The sequence below is a fragment of the Cydia strobilella genome, chromosome 8 (assembly GCF_947568885.1).
Source record: "Cydia strobilella chromosome 8, ilCydStro3.1, whole genome shotgun sequence".
In the NCBI taxonomy this organism is placed as follows: Eukaryota; Metazoa; Arthropoda; class Insecta; order Lepidoptera; family Tortricidae; genus Cydia; species Cydia strobilella.
Genome location: NC_086048.1, coordinates 3,514,547 through 3,529,084, shown reverse-complemented (window position 1 = coordinate 3,529,084; position 14,538 = coordinate 3,514,547). Strand labels below are relative to the sequence as shown.

The 14,538-nt window shown below is 39.0% G+C and overlaps 1 protein-coding gene across 2 annotated transcripts in view; it reads left to right on the top strand.

Moving 5' to 3' along the window:
* The window catches only part of LOC134743454 (bone morphogenetic protein 1), a 477,569-nt gene extending 463,512 nt beyond the window's left edge, over nucleotides 1-14,057 (top strand). For both annotated transcript variants that reach the window (XM_063676882.1, XM_063676881.1), the window contains 12 exons: nucleotides 1,573-1,776; nucleotides 2,354-2,466; nucleotides 4,228-4,376; nucleotides 4,937-5,142; nucleotides 5,274-5,446; nucleotides 5,828-5,956; nucleotides 6,548-6,774; nucleotides 7,410-7,524; nucleotides 8,417-8,597; nucleotides 8,835-9,085; nucleotides 9,921-10,135; nucleotides 11,877-14,057. In XM_063676882.1, coding sequence (XP_063532952.1) covers nucleotides 1,573-1,776; nucleotides 2,354-2,466; nucleotides 4,228-4,376; nucleotides 4,937-5,142; nucleotides 5,274-5,446; nucleotides 5,828-5,956; nucleotides 6,548-6,774; nucleotides 7,410-7,524; nucleotides 8,417-8,597; nucleotides 8,835-9,085; nucleotides 9,921-10,135; nucleotides 11,877-11,898 — 1,985 coding nt within the window. In that variant the 3' untranslated portion in view covers nucleotides 11,899-14,057. The remainder of the gene's footprint in view (nucleotides 1-1,572; nucleotides 1,777-2,353; nucleotides 2,467-4,227; nucleotides 4,377-4,936; nucleotides 5,143-5,273; nucleotides 5,447-5,827; nucleotides 5,957-6,547; nucleotides 6,775-7,409; nucleotides 7,525-8,416; nucleotides 8,598-8,834; nucleotides 9,086-9,920; nucleotides 10,136-11,876) is intronic.
* Nucleotides 14,058-14,538: the final 481 nt, after the last annotated feature.

Sequence of the window (14,538 nt, the reverse complement as noted above, 5' to 3'; positions counted from 1 at the left end):
TACTCAGAAACGCGTAACTTTTCAGGATTGCCATAAAACAAACCTAACTTAACCTATCTAAATATATCATAATCCTGAGGAAAATCCTGAAAAGTTAACGGTTTCAGAATTATGACTAATGATAATATTACAATCATTACATTATGACTTTCAATAATTATGTCAAACAAAGGGACCCCTAATATTTGTATGGATGACAAATGTATTTTTGTAGGTAACATCCATTTTATAGCAGAATTTTGAAACGACTTAGGTAAGGAACATCCGTATTGTTAGAGAAATTAGTCTGCTTTGGTAGAGCCTTGATCGCTGGGAATTAATTCATGAAATGTTGGAAATATTTTTTGAAATTTAAGCCTTAAGATGAAAATGGATTGAACATTTTTAACGACATCTATGTTGCGAGCGAAATGAATGAACCCTTAGTCAAACTTTGGGAGGTGAAAGATCGTATGTAATATAAAATATAAGTCATGCCGAGTAACTTTTACTATTGGAGAAAATTTGGCTGTTTCATATATTTTGGCTGATTGGAAGAGCCAAATTTTCAAAAAATTTGGTTACAAATTGTTCAGTTTGACCTTATCTACCTCACAAGTATTGGTTTGAAAAAAAAACGTCCCATATTTGTCCTTGTTCTGCATCCGCCAAAGCTCTCTGCGCGCACAATTATTCACCCCTGCAAATGTATTCTCTGAATTAATGAATTTACGGTCACTTTTATCCCGTTCCCGAAGTCGGTCATTGGAAACGATAAATCTATGTTGTCCGCTCAATGGAATGTACCTGCTCTAACACTAGTTGATGGCCATGGCTTTGAATGTGTGGTGAATCTATTCAGAATACTTATCATGTTATAGGCTGTTTCTCTTGAATTATAATAATTCACGTTCGCTCTACTGTAATTTAATACTTTTGTGGTAAAGGTATTTTATATTATCGTGACTGTATTTTTGTAAGCCAATGTAGGATTGAAAATTGCCGCAATACAACCGTTTATACCCAAGTCGTTGCAAGTGCGGGTAGGTGGTGGTGGATCTTCTTTAGTTTGCGATGATTACTGCATAATGTACCAATCTAAGATAAAACTGCTCACCACATTTTTTTTATACTACGTCGGTGGTAAACAAGCATACGGCCCGCCTGATGTTAAGCAGTCTCCGTAGCCTATGTACGCCTGCAACTCCAGAGGAGTCACATGTGCGTTGCCGACCCTAACACCGCACCCTCGTTGAACTCTGGCAACCTTACTCACCGGCAGGAACACAACATTATGAGTAGGGTCTAGTGATATTTGGCTGCGGTGTTCTGTAAGGTGGAGGTACTTTCCCATAGTTGGGCTCTGCTTTAGATCTGGAATGACATCCGCTGTGCTGTGCCCTATCACACAAAGCTGGATGACATTCACAGTGCCCATACCTCTCTTTTAGACTTAGTTTAAGGACATACCCGGGTATCGGACCCGTCATATTTGTCCATAATCGTAATAAATTTAATCGCGTAAAGTTTAATTTGTCTTCATTGCCTACTAAAGTACTATAAGTTTACGCAAAATACTCTGGTTCTTTACAGAAATCGACATCCACAAATCCGAAGAATGCCGCTCCGAATGGGTAGAGATCCGTGATGGCTACATGCCGAACGCGCCAGTCTTGGGGCGTATATGTGGCTCCGGGAAGGGTCCCATGATGAGGTCTACGGGGTCCAGGCTGACTGTGGTCTACCAGCCGGGGCTTAGGCCTAAGCCGTTTAAAGGATTTAAGGCGCATTACGAAGGTAAGAAGCAACACCTTATAGTTTGTTTATGACTTGAATAAAATTATGGATTCGTGATAAGCTTAATTCTCTTTTACCAACCATATTGTTTCTTGGAGAAGCAAATCAATACCATGAATAACAGACTTTCTTAAGAAGGAGGATGTGAGAGATTAACGTTTGCCTTTTTTTATTACCATGAACTAACTAGTGATTAAGCTTAGACTCACCCGGTAGATACTTGTCACCATATACTAGAGACAACAAAATCTAAGATGAACCTCACTTGGGTCGCTTAACTTCAAACTCGGATAAATCCATTCGACCCTCAAGAAATATCTACCCTATTACCATTTCTTTAATACCAAAATCGCTAAATCTGACAGCTGGATTTATCCGAGTTTGAAGTTAAGCTACTCAATTGTCAGTCACGATCTCACGATCACTAGTACACTATGGACAGTGGGAAAAGTAGAAGCAAATGTAAACTTGTTTCGTTTTGCAGCCAGTTTGTCTGATAAAAATTTGCATAGTCATTGTTTGTGAAAAATTACGGTTACTTATTTAGATTAGAGTCTGTTTTTTCATTCATTTGCAGCGGTGTGTGGCGGAGACATCGAAGTGGACAGCAGCGGGCATCTTGAATCACCGAACTACCCGGACGATTATCAGCCCAACAAACTGTGCATCTGGAAACTGTCTGTACCTGAAGTAAGCGATGTATAGTGGGAGATCCCTCAAATATGAGCCTCTACTCTCATCTACTGTTGGACTTAGTAAATAACTTGGGTTTCTGGTTTCTCGACCTTTTTTATTTCTCGAGGCACGGGAATTCTCGTCCTGGATTTCTCGAGTTTCTCGAGTATCTCGAGAAATTTTGAAAGGGTCAATGAAACACCATGTTATTTAAACTTTTTTGCTTTATCACAAATCTCATGTCGTTGGTGAGATCAATAATCAAACAAATGGTTAATTTTTAGTACCTAACCATAAATTGAACTTAATAATCAACAACTAACAAAAAAACTATACCCATCTAGTTTAAGTATTTAAAAATAAAAAAGAAAGGACTACCTCTACTACTAACCTAACTTTTTTATAATTAATAGTTACCTACCGTCAAGCTAGCTGTCTGCCTGCTTTTTCGAAAAAGTTCGATTGTTTTTTTCTGACCCACTGCATCCATTGTTATTGTTATTTTACGCATAATTTCATCTGCAAATAAAAGTTTTAAATCATTATTTAACCCACTTTTTTGGCAATTTTAAGGGCGGGTAAAGTTATCTAAGAGGTTTGCCAAAATTGCCCACGTCAATGTCGTATATAAATACAGCTCGGAAGATTTATAACCAAGGATAAATTAAACATAAAGGGTTAGGTAGGGTTAGGCGTTCCCTTTAAAAATCATAGGATTAAAACTAGGTGGGCAATATTACCTAGCCGAGTTTGCTCTTTTCCATAGAAGTCGCTTACAGCATTTATAAATATGTTAGGGTTGTCACTTTAGAAATAAATCTGTTATAATAGTTTGATGACAAAACATGATTTTTGCTGTACCTTTCATACGTTAAATAGGGATGAAACATCTAAACAAAGAATGACGCGAAAAATGAAACAGTATATATTTATAAAGCTACTTTGGTGTACAAACAAAACATTACCTTCTTTTACTTACAACCCTGAGGCGTTTTTGACGATGGGCAATGTTATTACTCATATATATGTAAATTACTAGATTACATTGGCCACTTTTGTGATTTTAGGCCTTTATCGTTGAAATTGTAATATAAATAATCTGCGCAGTCTACGCTTCCTGTTTTGTAACTGAAACCTGGGAATAAATATCAAAGGATTTTCCATTTTTTATACTTATCTATTTTTCATCTATTTTGTATATTAAAATGTAAATAGTAATTAAGTAATTAAATGACGTGTAATTGTATATGTTTCTTTTACCAATAAAGTACTGTATCACTGTATCAGAAATATTCTATATTAAAATACACCCTACATTTTGACAACTCGTTGAAAATTTCTTAGTTAGGTTGTTATTACGCACATGCGTGTTATATAGGTACTCTTGTCACAAATATAACGTACTTTCTACTAAAAATAGTATTGGTTCTATAATATAACTGTTATACCTAAGCTTATCTACTTAAACAAATTAGCTTAAAAATGTGTTTTTGGGCAAAATTGGGTGGTTTGTCTGTAATTATCGTCAAAGATTTGTGTCTCGAGTTCTCAAGGCATTGAGTTTTGGTTCCCGTCTCGATAAAGGACAAATTTCTCGAGATTACTCGCCTTGAGAATTCTCGAGCAGATACCCTATAAATAACTAAAATGAACTGAACTAAACACCCCACTGGACGTCTAGGTTAGCTATGCTGTCTACGTACGAAACTTATTATCTTATATTATCCGATATTATTTTATTATCTTCGCGTCTCTAATACAATATTCATATTCCAGGATTACCAAGTGGCCCTCCGTTTCCACTCGTTCGAAGTGGAAAACCACGACACCTGTTCTTACGACAAGGTGAAAGTGCGCGATGGACACTCCATGGACAGCCCGCTTATTGGAGTATTCTGTGGGCACAAGATTCCTCCTGACATCAGGTTTGTATTCGAAAATATAGAACTTTAGCCACGTGAAATACGCGTAACGGCCATAACAATAATTGAAAAGTCATTCAATTATGTATGTATGTAAACACTTTATTGTACATAAGACTGATTACAAACACAATAAAAGAAAAATAATATATACAATATGTATTTACCATTTCTTAATTATGGTAGGTAAATACTGTTATAATCATACAGTATACAGTGTGTGTATTCCATTTGTGGCTTTCCAGCACAGAAGGGTCCTTAGGGGCTTTAAGGACGATTCCATCTGAAATTCCAACAGAAATTCTGTTAGAAACGTCCTTATTGCAGAAACAAGTTCTTTTGTTTCCTCTAAACATAGCTAAGAACCATCAAGATTTAAAATAACTGCAACTTAATTAGTTGACGTAAGCTATACAGACAGACACACCTCATGTTAACCTTATTATTACAACACTTCTTGCGTCGGGAAATAAAAATGCTATAAATTTAATTTAATTAAGACAACAGAATAAGCCCCTGTATCTAAAACTTTATAAAGAGCCCCTTAATATTTTAATTTCCAGATCCACGTCCAACAAACTCCTAGTAATCTTCGAGTCAGACAGCTCAGTCCAAAAAGCCGGGTTCTCAGCCACCTTCATGAAGGAGTTTGACGAGTGTTCCATCATCGACCACGGCTGCAGCCACTCGTGTGTTAACACGCTGGGCGGGTACGAGTGCGCTTGCGATATTGGCTACGAACTACATTCTGATGGAAAGAAGTGCGAAAGTGAGTAATATTGTAAATCTAGCTCATTGTGTGGTTTTACTGAATGACTCTTTCATGGATTGGACTTGAAAACTTTAGAATTACTAACTAAGAACTGGGATCTTAAATGACACTAATAATTTATCTTCCAGACGCCTGCGGTGGAGTCTTGGACGCTCCCAACGGCACCATCACATCCCCGTCTTTCCCCGACCTGTACCCGCCATCCAAGAATTGCTTGTGGGAGATCGTGGCTCCACTGCAGCATAGGATCACTCTTAACTTTACGCATTTTGATCTAGAGGGGAACAATATGTATCAACAGGTAAGCTGGAAGAGATGGGCCTATATATATCCTGAAAAATAAATTTTGAGAATTTTTTTGCGCGAATGCTACGGCTGTGGAAAGAAGTGTTGTGGATTTCTCTACAGTCTGGGTGCAGTATCTTCTAAAAGGGAATATATAGAAGTTTATGCATGTAAATTACAGTTGCTACGATGATCTCTACTAGTTAAGCTTTATGTGGGTTACCAACGTTGCATTAAAACAAATATTTACGGTTTCTTGTAAAGAAAGGGGACAATTCGTAAAGTTAGATATAAGAACATACCTTGAGCATCCTTATGCTGCAAGCCCAATGCTAGAAGCCCTCTTCTAGTTATGGATCTTATTGTTTCTACAGTCCTTTTTGGTTATTTGTTCCAGGAATGTGAATACGACAGCGTGACGGTGCACTCTCGCCTGAGTGCTGAGAAGTTACGGCGTCATGGTGCCTTCTGCGGCTCTCAACTCCCGCCTCCTGTTACCTCTGATGGAAACGTGCTAAGAGTTCAGGTGAGTGCAATAAGTACCCGTAATGTGCAGTGGCAGATTTGCCCTACGGCCCAGTAAGGCCCTTAGGCGAGATATTAGGGTCGCAAATTGTGATAAAAAATTCGCTGATGATAAGAAATACTCTGTATAGTTAATACATATGATGGGTGCTGAGAAAGGGGCGGCTACAGGGCCTGAGGCCTAGGGCGGCAAAGACTGCAAATCCGCTACTGATAATGTGATTGTATGAAAGAGATCGCAATATAGCGATAAGACTTATATATTTTCTGCCTCTATCTTTAGCATTTTTTGGTAATGTTTTCATTTTGAGGTGAGCAATAAAGAGTATTAATTATTATTTGTCTATAATTTCATTAATATTATATCTGTGGCCACGTATCTAAAAAACTCGACTCTTAGCGTTAGTCCCCTTTTATTCTTAAGTTGCGTCCTTATATGCTTTGGAACTCAGCAGCGTCCGCTTTCTGACTTAACTTCTCCATTTCACACCTTCTGGATTCTCTTTTATTACACATTAGACTCCAGCCTCGTAATCTTGTCTCTCTCGTCCCCTAACATTTCAATTTCTTTTATCTTCAACAACAATGTCAGTTCACCTCCGACGCGTCAGTCCACCGCTTCGGCTTCGCAGCAGCCTACTACATCGACGTCGACGAATGCGCTGAAAACAATGGCGGCTGCCAGCACGAGTGCCACAACACATTGGGAGGCTACGAGTGTGCTTGCCGAAGTGGATTCACGCTGCATCCTAATAAACAGGACTGTAAAGAGGGCGGGTGTAAGCATGATGTTACGCAACCACATGGGACTATTGTCAGGTCAGTTTTAGAACAAACCAAATCAAATAAATCATACACCTGTCGAAAAATCTAAAAAAACAATGGCGGCTGTCAGCACGAGTGCCACAACACTGGGAGGCTACGAGTGTGCTTGTGGCAGTGGATTCACGCTGCATCCGAATAAACAGGACTGCAAAGAGGGCGGATTATGTAAGCATGATGTGACGCAGCCACATGGGACTATCTATTGTCAGGTGAGAATCTGCAATTGACCAAGAAGCGTATTCGGATTGTACGGTTATGTACGTTATTATGAATTTAATCCGGATATGTTATGGATATAATCTGTCAGTATCAAAAGTGACGTCACTGAACATATCCATAACAAATCCAGATCAAAATGCATCCTGTTATTACAATCAGAATACGCCTCCAAGTAAAGTAAGGCCGCTAAGCACGAATAATTTCATACATTGGGCCGCCGTTTCATATCTCTATCGCACGCACGTTATTATATTGCTGTCCCACCCACGATTTCTGCGGCCAAGGCGCGCTGCCCAAGCATTTTTGTACGGAATATGCTTGTGCCGCACACTGATGGAAGATGAAATCCCGCCTCTAGGCTAACGAAACCTATACAAGTTTTGCTGACTGATGATGTAATCTATTTCCAGTCCGAACTATCCTGATCAGTATCCATCGAGAAAAGACTGTGTGTGGCAGTTCTCAACAACCCCTGGGCACCGGGTCAAGCTGATTTTCAACGTCTTCGAGTTGGAGCCACACCAGGTATTCATTATTCAAATCAATTGCTTTTACTGAAGCTATCATCATTATCACCACTGCAATAATGAATGTCATTAGCGGGTCTAACGCGATTAAATTTCATTATTTCACCTTTTTAGGGTTCCCTACCCAAAGGGTAAAAACGGGACCCTATTACTAAGACTCCGCTGTCCGTCTGTCCGTCTGTCTGTCACCAGGCTCTATCTCGTGAACCGTGATAGCTAGACAGTTGAAATTTTCACAGATGATGTATTTCTGTTGCCGCTATAACAACAAATACTAAAAAGTACGGAACCCTCGGTGGGCGAGTCCGACTCGCACTTGGGCGGTTTTATTTCCGACGTTTCAGCTAGGTTGCACTAGCTGTGGTCACGGAAGACATAAGAGTACAAAACGCGAGAGTTTAAAGTGTTAATTATACCCCTACAATGTTCTCTCGCCATAGACCAAGCCAATATCTTACATCATGAGAGTAAACCTATGTCCCACATTATATGAAATGGCTTTGTCTACGTCACGTCGCGGGACTTTTGTCTACTTTCCGTACAACTAAATCGCATTACGAGTACATTTTAATAACAAAACTTCCGTGAGACACAGACATATTAAATATATTAATAACGGGTCACTCGCGTATTTTAAGTCGAAAAACGCTCGACATGTTTCACTCCGTACCAAGCAGTGTCATCAGGAGCTTGCGTTGACGGCGACGGACCGGCGCAGACTGCGGGCCGCAGCCCTCCGCGCCCGATGACTCGGCGGAGTGAAACATGTCGAGCGTTTTTCGACTTAAAATACGTGAGTGTCTGAGTGACCCGTTATTAATATATTTAATATTACGAGTACAATCTTAGTTTTGCTTAATTGAAAATGAAGACAATAAAAAATTCTGCAGGAATGCGCCTACGACCACGTAACCATCTACGACGGCGCATCAGCCGACGAGAAGACTCTCGGCCGTTTCTGTGGCGGCAAGCTACCACACCCTGTCGTCGCGTCGCAGAACCAGATGTACGTTGTATTCAAATCCGACGTGTCCGTGCAGAGGAAGGGATTCTTGGCTACGCATTCCACTGGTAAGTTATTTAATCATCCATTAGTTTGTTCAAAGATTGGACTGATTTCTAAACAGAATTCCATCAGACCTTGACACGGTTTTGTCGGTGTAAAGTGTAAACAATTCATCATCCGTGTCGCAATTTTTCTTCCGTACCCGTGTCGCCTATTCTTCCTTTTCATGTCGTCTCTCATACCTCATCTACTTATTCCTTACTTTTCGAAAATAACTGCTTAAAAACTCAATCGGGTTTCAGCATGTGGCGGCTACCTCTCCGCTACGGAGTCCGTAAAGCACCTGTACTCGCACGCGCGCTACGGGGACGACTCGTACGAATCCCGTGCCGACTGCGACTGGAACATAGTGGCGCCGCTCGGACACTTCGTCAAGCTCACCTTTCTGACTTTTGAGCTGGAGCCGGAATCGCACTGCGGATATGATTATGTGCAGATCTTTGGGGGATATGAGGGGAGTGCAGGGGACTATGGGAAGTTCTGTGGGACTGTGGTGAGTATTCATTTATACGTCATTTTTTACCCCGTGCCACCAAAGCGTGATATGTCATAAAGTCATGTGAACCTTAGAGTACACATGACAGATGATACACATGGGTAGGGGATACATGGTGGAAGACCGCCAACATCGAAAAACATTATCTGCCTCTCTATTGCTCGAATGTCCAAGAGCGATAGAGAGACTGGAACATTGTGGCGCTGCTCGGTCACTTCGTCAAGCTCACCGTCCTGACTTTTGAGTTGGAGCCGGAATCGCATTGTGGATACGATTATGTGCAGATCTTTGGGGGGTATGATGGTAGTGTTGGGGACTTTGGGAAGTTCTGCGGGACAGTGGTGAGTATTCGTATCATACCCGTAGGTATATCGTTTTACACTGCGGGCCTTCAAGGCACAAAGTCCGGTATTCGTCAAACTTCCCGCGATCCTGGCTGGACTGGGCACCCGCGATGTCCTCATGCCGTACCGAAACCGGCCGGCCGAAACCCGACATTCGTCGCTACGTGCGCTTCTATGCTGGTTGCGTTGCGGCGCCCTATACTACAAAGTAGAGCTCTCCTGCCCTGACATAAAATAACGTGCTACACATAGTCCTGTACTGGGCGATTACGCCGCCGACATGCTACAAAGTCGGCGATTCGGCTCTCTACGCGCGCCCTTGTGCTTGTCTCATGCGAGGCCTTGATGCCGCAAATTTGCCCGACAATCGACGTCTGTTGAGATAATTGTTGCATCTGTAGAGCAGAACAGAATACCGACCCACCCAACCCGACGATTGTACCCAGAATTAGCGATAGTTAATCAAAATAATGTTGCACTTTTGACAGATGCCACAGGAGCTTATTTCCACAACAGAAGCCCTCCTCGTCCGCTTCCGCACCGACGACTCCATCGTCTTCAAAGGCTTCTCCGCGTCCTACCAGGCCATAAAGCCAGATGTATGGAGCGGAGAAGATAGTTCAGAAGGTGAAGATGAGGAGGAGGATGAACGGATGCCGCCGCTGGTGGTGGGCAGAAGGGGATTACGCGCGCCATCACCCAGGTAATATAGAGCGTAAGATATTTCTAGCAAGACATGTCATCAAAACTAGATAGATGTAATGTCAGCCTTGTACCAGTTGTACCTGATGGGAAAGAGAAAAATGCGAATCAGTAAAGACAGTATAGAAGGCGGAGAAGATAACTAAGATAAGGAAGATAATATATGTCCATGTATTCCGCTGCTAGTTCTAGGATGGTGTTGGGTTCGCGCGACATTTCCCAAAGCTTATTTTCTCAGTAGAAAAAGTAACAAAGAAAAGTTTGGCAAAGGTTTGAATTTTTCTACTTTCTCTTCTGACAAATTAATTTGCAAGACTACAAGTACTTTGTATTACTCAAGGAGTAGAGGAGAACATTTTTATAGCACATACGTGAAAGTGTTATTTAAACGTCATAATTTCATACAATTACAAAAACGTCATAATAACACAACACGTATGTGCTATTAAAATCGCTGCAGAGGTATCTTGGTCTGGCTTTAGCCACAAACTACTGATTTGTCTATACTTCATTCATATATAAGGTACAAAAACATGTCAAAAATAATAAATAAAATCAACTTAAAATTACAGTTAGTCTAAATACAAACTATTTAAAAATAAAACTTCTATGCTTCTAGTTTTCAACGTTGTAAAAATAGCAAAATAAAGACTTGGCTTAAATTAAAGGACTCGAATCCAGGCCATAATTGTAAAAAAAAAACTAGTTTTCAACTCATTGAATTGAAACTTCCAGCATAGAGTAACTTATACTAGAGCGGTACTGTCATAGTAAATTTTCCCCTCACTAGCTCGGAAAGTTGTCGGTTATCCTTCAATACAAGCGGGGAAAAACGCGTTTTATCCACTAGTGGGGAAAGTAATTTGACCTTGGATGGAGCGTGTTTAAGTAGCTTGACAGATAACAAAAGGTAAAACGCTCATGATAATGGTTCGTTCGATATTAATTATCATTAAATAAATGGTTTGAGAATCTAACAAAAAATACCAAATTTAGCTTTATTTAATGATTTTAAGTCATAAACCTAAAAATTCCATAAATAACGTTTGTTTTTTAATAATTATGTTAAATATAATTCTGAACGCACAAGTTAAGTCGATGCAATTTCAAAACGCATCATTAACATTTCATACGTCAGAAATGGCAACATTGTCAAAAATTTTTTACTTAAAAACTTCTCACGTAAAAGTACAGAATTTCCAGTTTTTTTGTTATAATATTGTAAAAAAAATGAGTGAGTCCAGTTGATGAAGATGATCTAACGCCTGTGGATGTTGCACTTTCCTCGCTATAGTGAGGGGAAAAGTTTTGTGTTTACACACGGGTGCAAATGTATTTTACTTCTCGTGTGTTAAAACACTCCACACTCGCGGGTAAAATACAACTTTGCACCCTTGTATAACAAATAACTATTGTAACCCCAATAAATTCACTGCCATCTGTCGACACACTTTAAAACTAAAAATGAAGATTTATAATAATACGATAAAATGTTTTTAAATATAGATAAATGATTTTTTTTATTTGCATTAATTATTTTTATGATTTTGACCCATGTTCTTTCAGTGATATGCGTTAAAATTGTTAAATAACAAACGAAACCGTCAACGCCATCTATACGACTGTAGGCCAAAACTAGTAGCGCCCTCTGAACGAGAATCAAATTTTCTTGATTTTTGAGGCACGTTTTTTCCTTAGACTGTATCCATCTATTACGGAGTTATATCTATCTTTGCTTCCAGGTTCGTGCGGCGACCCACGTGACGCTGGCCGCTGCCGCGCCACCCGCGCCACCGCCGCCCGCACCGCACCTTCCCCCGCAACACCGACAACCTCTAAACACATCCCGGCTGACTGGCTAGCCTGGGGGCCTACGGCGAAAACCGAAATTCGCAAATTGCGGGGATCTTTCTCTTTTACAATAATATCCCGCTTTACGCGACCCTGTTATCCGCGGTTGCGCTTTAACGCGAATTTCAAATTTCGCGCTTAAATGCCTCGCATTACGCGGATTGCTTATGTATAGTTTGGCAAGCCTTTTCCGTCAGTGGAAAAAGGCGGCAAATTTAAAAAATGTAGGCGCGTAGAGTTGACCTCCCATAGAAATATCTGAATTTCGCGCCTTTTTCTACACACAAAGTGGGTTCGCCAGAGTATACTTAAGAATATGCAGTCATTTACTTGTCTTTGGTTGCGGAAATCCCCGCTTTCTCTGACCATTCTGTTTGAAAAAATGAACAGTAGGGGATTCCCCTCCCCGTGAACCCCGATATAAGCGAATTTCACTTAACGCGATTTTTTGCGGAACGTATCCCTCGCGTAAAGCGGGTATTACTCTACTCCAATAAAGGCATAATTAGAGTGACAGAGAAAGATGCCCGCAATTTGCGAACTTCGATATTCGCGGTCATAGCCCAGATATTATATTATTGCTCGCGCTAAATGGTGCGCGTGAAATGCACTGAAAGTTGTAATATGGTCGTAAGAGAACAATATCAGAACTTTGACAAAAATAACCTGGATACCGCTCTGGGCTGCATTCCCAAATAGGATTAAACCCGGCGGGCTGCATAGATCCGTTCACAATATGTTAAAGACAAACTCAAACTGCCATCATGTATTCAAATCAGTCGAAATGTTGCTTTGCATAAATATATGTCAGAGCATTGCGGTCGAAATTCACGTTGATTCGCGACTGAAGAAAATGTAAATAAGTAATTACAATTTTATTCATAGTTCAATTGATATAATACTTAATTTTATAATATGTTGTTACCAAAAATATTCAATGATAAGCTAACTGGGCTAAATAACACCAGCTGTTCCAAAATTATACTTTTAATTTTTATATAAAAAATGCAATCGTAATATCAGTGAAACCCAAGATGTGTTATGCTGTGTGTGTGATGTGTATTAATGGATTATATTAACTGTTTCAATAATTGTAGTCACTATACCTTCTGTCAGTTGGTTTTAACATTGTTGACGAATGCTTATTGCATGTAAATTGCGATAGTCTTTACCAAAATTCCTTTAATATTTAAGTGCATTCCATACCAAAGACACGGAACAATAATCGTTCATAATAGTGCCATAGTTGTTAGTTCTTAAATTACTCTACATAGGGCATAATATTGTTTGAGAACAAGCACAATTTAGGAATAAAAAATAACAGACAATATTTAATGATAAGTATACTTATAATGTAAAATATATCGTTAAATGTTAGATGTTTGGAACCATATCATTTAAAATCCTGAATAATTTAGTCGACATGACCTAACGTTCTTTTAGAAGAACAAATTTATTCTTGTGTGATCGGAATGTCAACTATTGACTATTTAGCTTAAAAATATAAATTATTTTTGTAATTTACCAAAAATGTAAGAATTCAGTAGTAACCATAAGGTATATATACGACCTTTTTGGTAAATTAAGTAGGTTTCTATAACATTTTTGTTGTAGTCAGTGTGAAAATAATATTTGGTAAACATGTTACCAATATTAGATTATAAGTATAATTAAACAGTCCTGTTTTTCCCACTTCATAATTATACAAGTTACAATACTCCTACTTTAATTCTTGCACTTTCTTCTCAAACATATTATTATAACTATCTTATAAGGGCCATATCGATTTTGGACTGTTTCTTCTGTATAATTGTAGTACGTACGGTTATTTGAAATAGCTGTACGTACTACAATTGTTGACACTTTCTTTACCTAAATATGTCGATTAATTTAGGTACCTAACAAAAATTCCGTGAATCTCGGACATATACAATATATTGAAACAGGTTACTGGCGTTTTTTAAGGGTCTCGGTAAGCTCGGTTCTCCATACAAACGAAGTTTTGTATGGAAAACTTAAATTTGCTGTATTTTTTTAACTATGGTATCTGAAGCTAGATAAACTAATTACATACATCAAGTTATATCTATCTTTGCATACATGGATATACCTTATCCTATTGTAAGTACAAAGTTTCAGAGCAAACTAGCTACTCCTTTTAAAATGAGAACGAAACTCCGTTTGTATAGGAAGGTGAAATTCGGCCGAGCTTGCCGGGGACTTAAGTTGAAAATTGTTCGACATATAAAAAGTGAGTGACCCGTTTTAATAAATTATGTCGTTTAAAAAAATCCAAAAATCAATTTGTTTAGACTTAGGTAGGTATTGTATTATTGTGCCAAAAGGATACTTAGTTACATAATAAGTAGTGACCTAAGTCGTGTAAAATAATTATTATGCTAGTGTTTTGTAACTTAGAGAAAAAAATATGAATGCGTAGACGTTACATTATTTTTATTAAAACGCCGTGAAAATACCATTCGTGTTTCATTTTAGATCCATTATATTACCAATTTACAAGTAGGTACCACATTTTCGGATAGCGGAACTGGA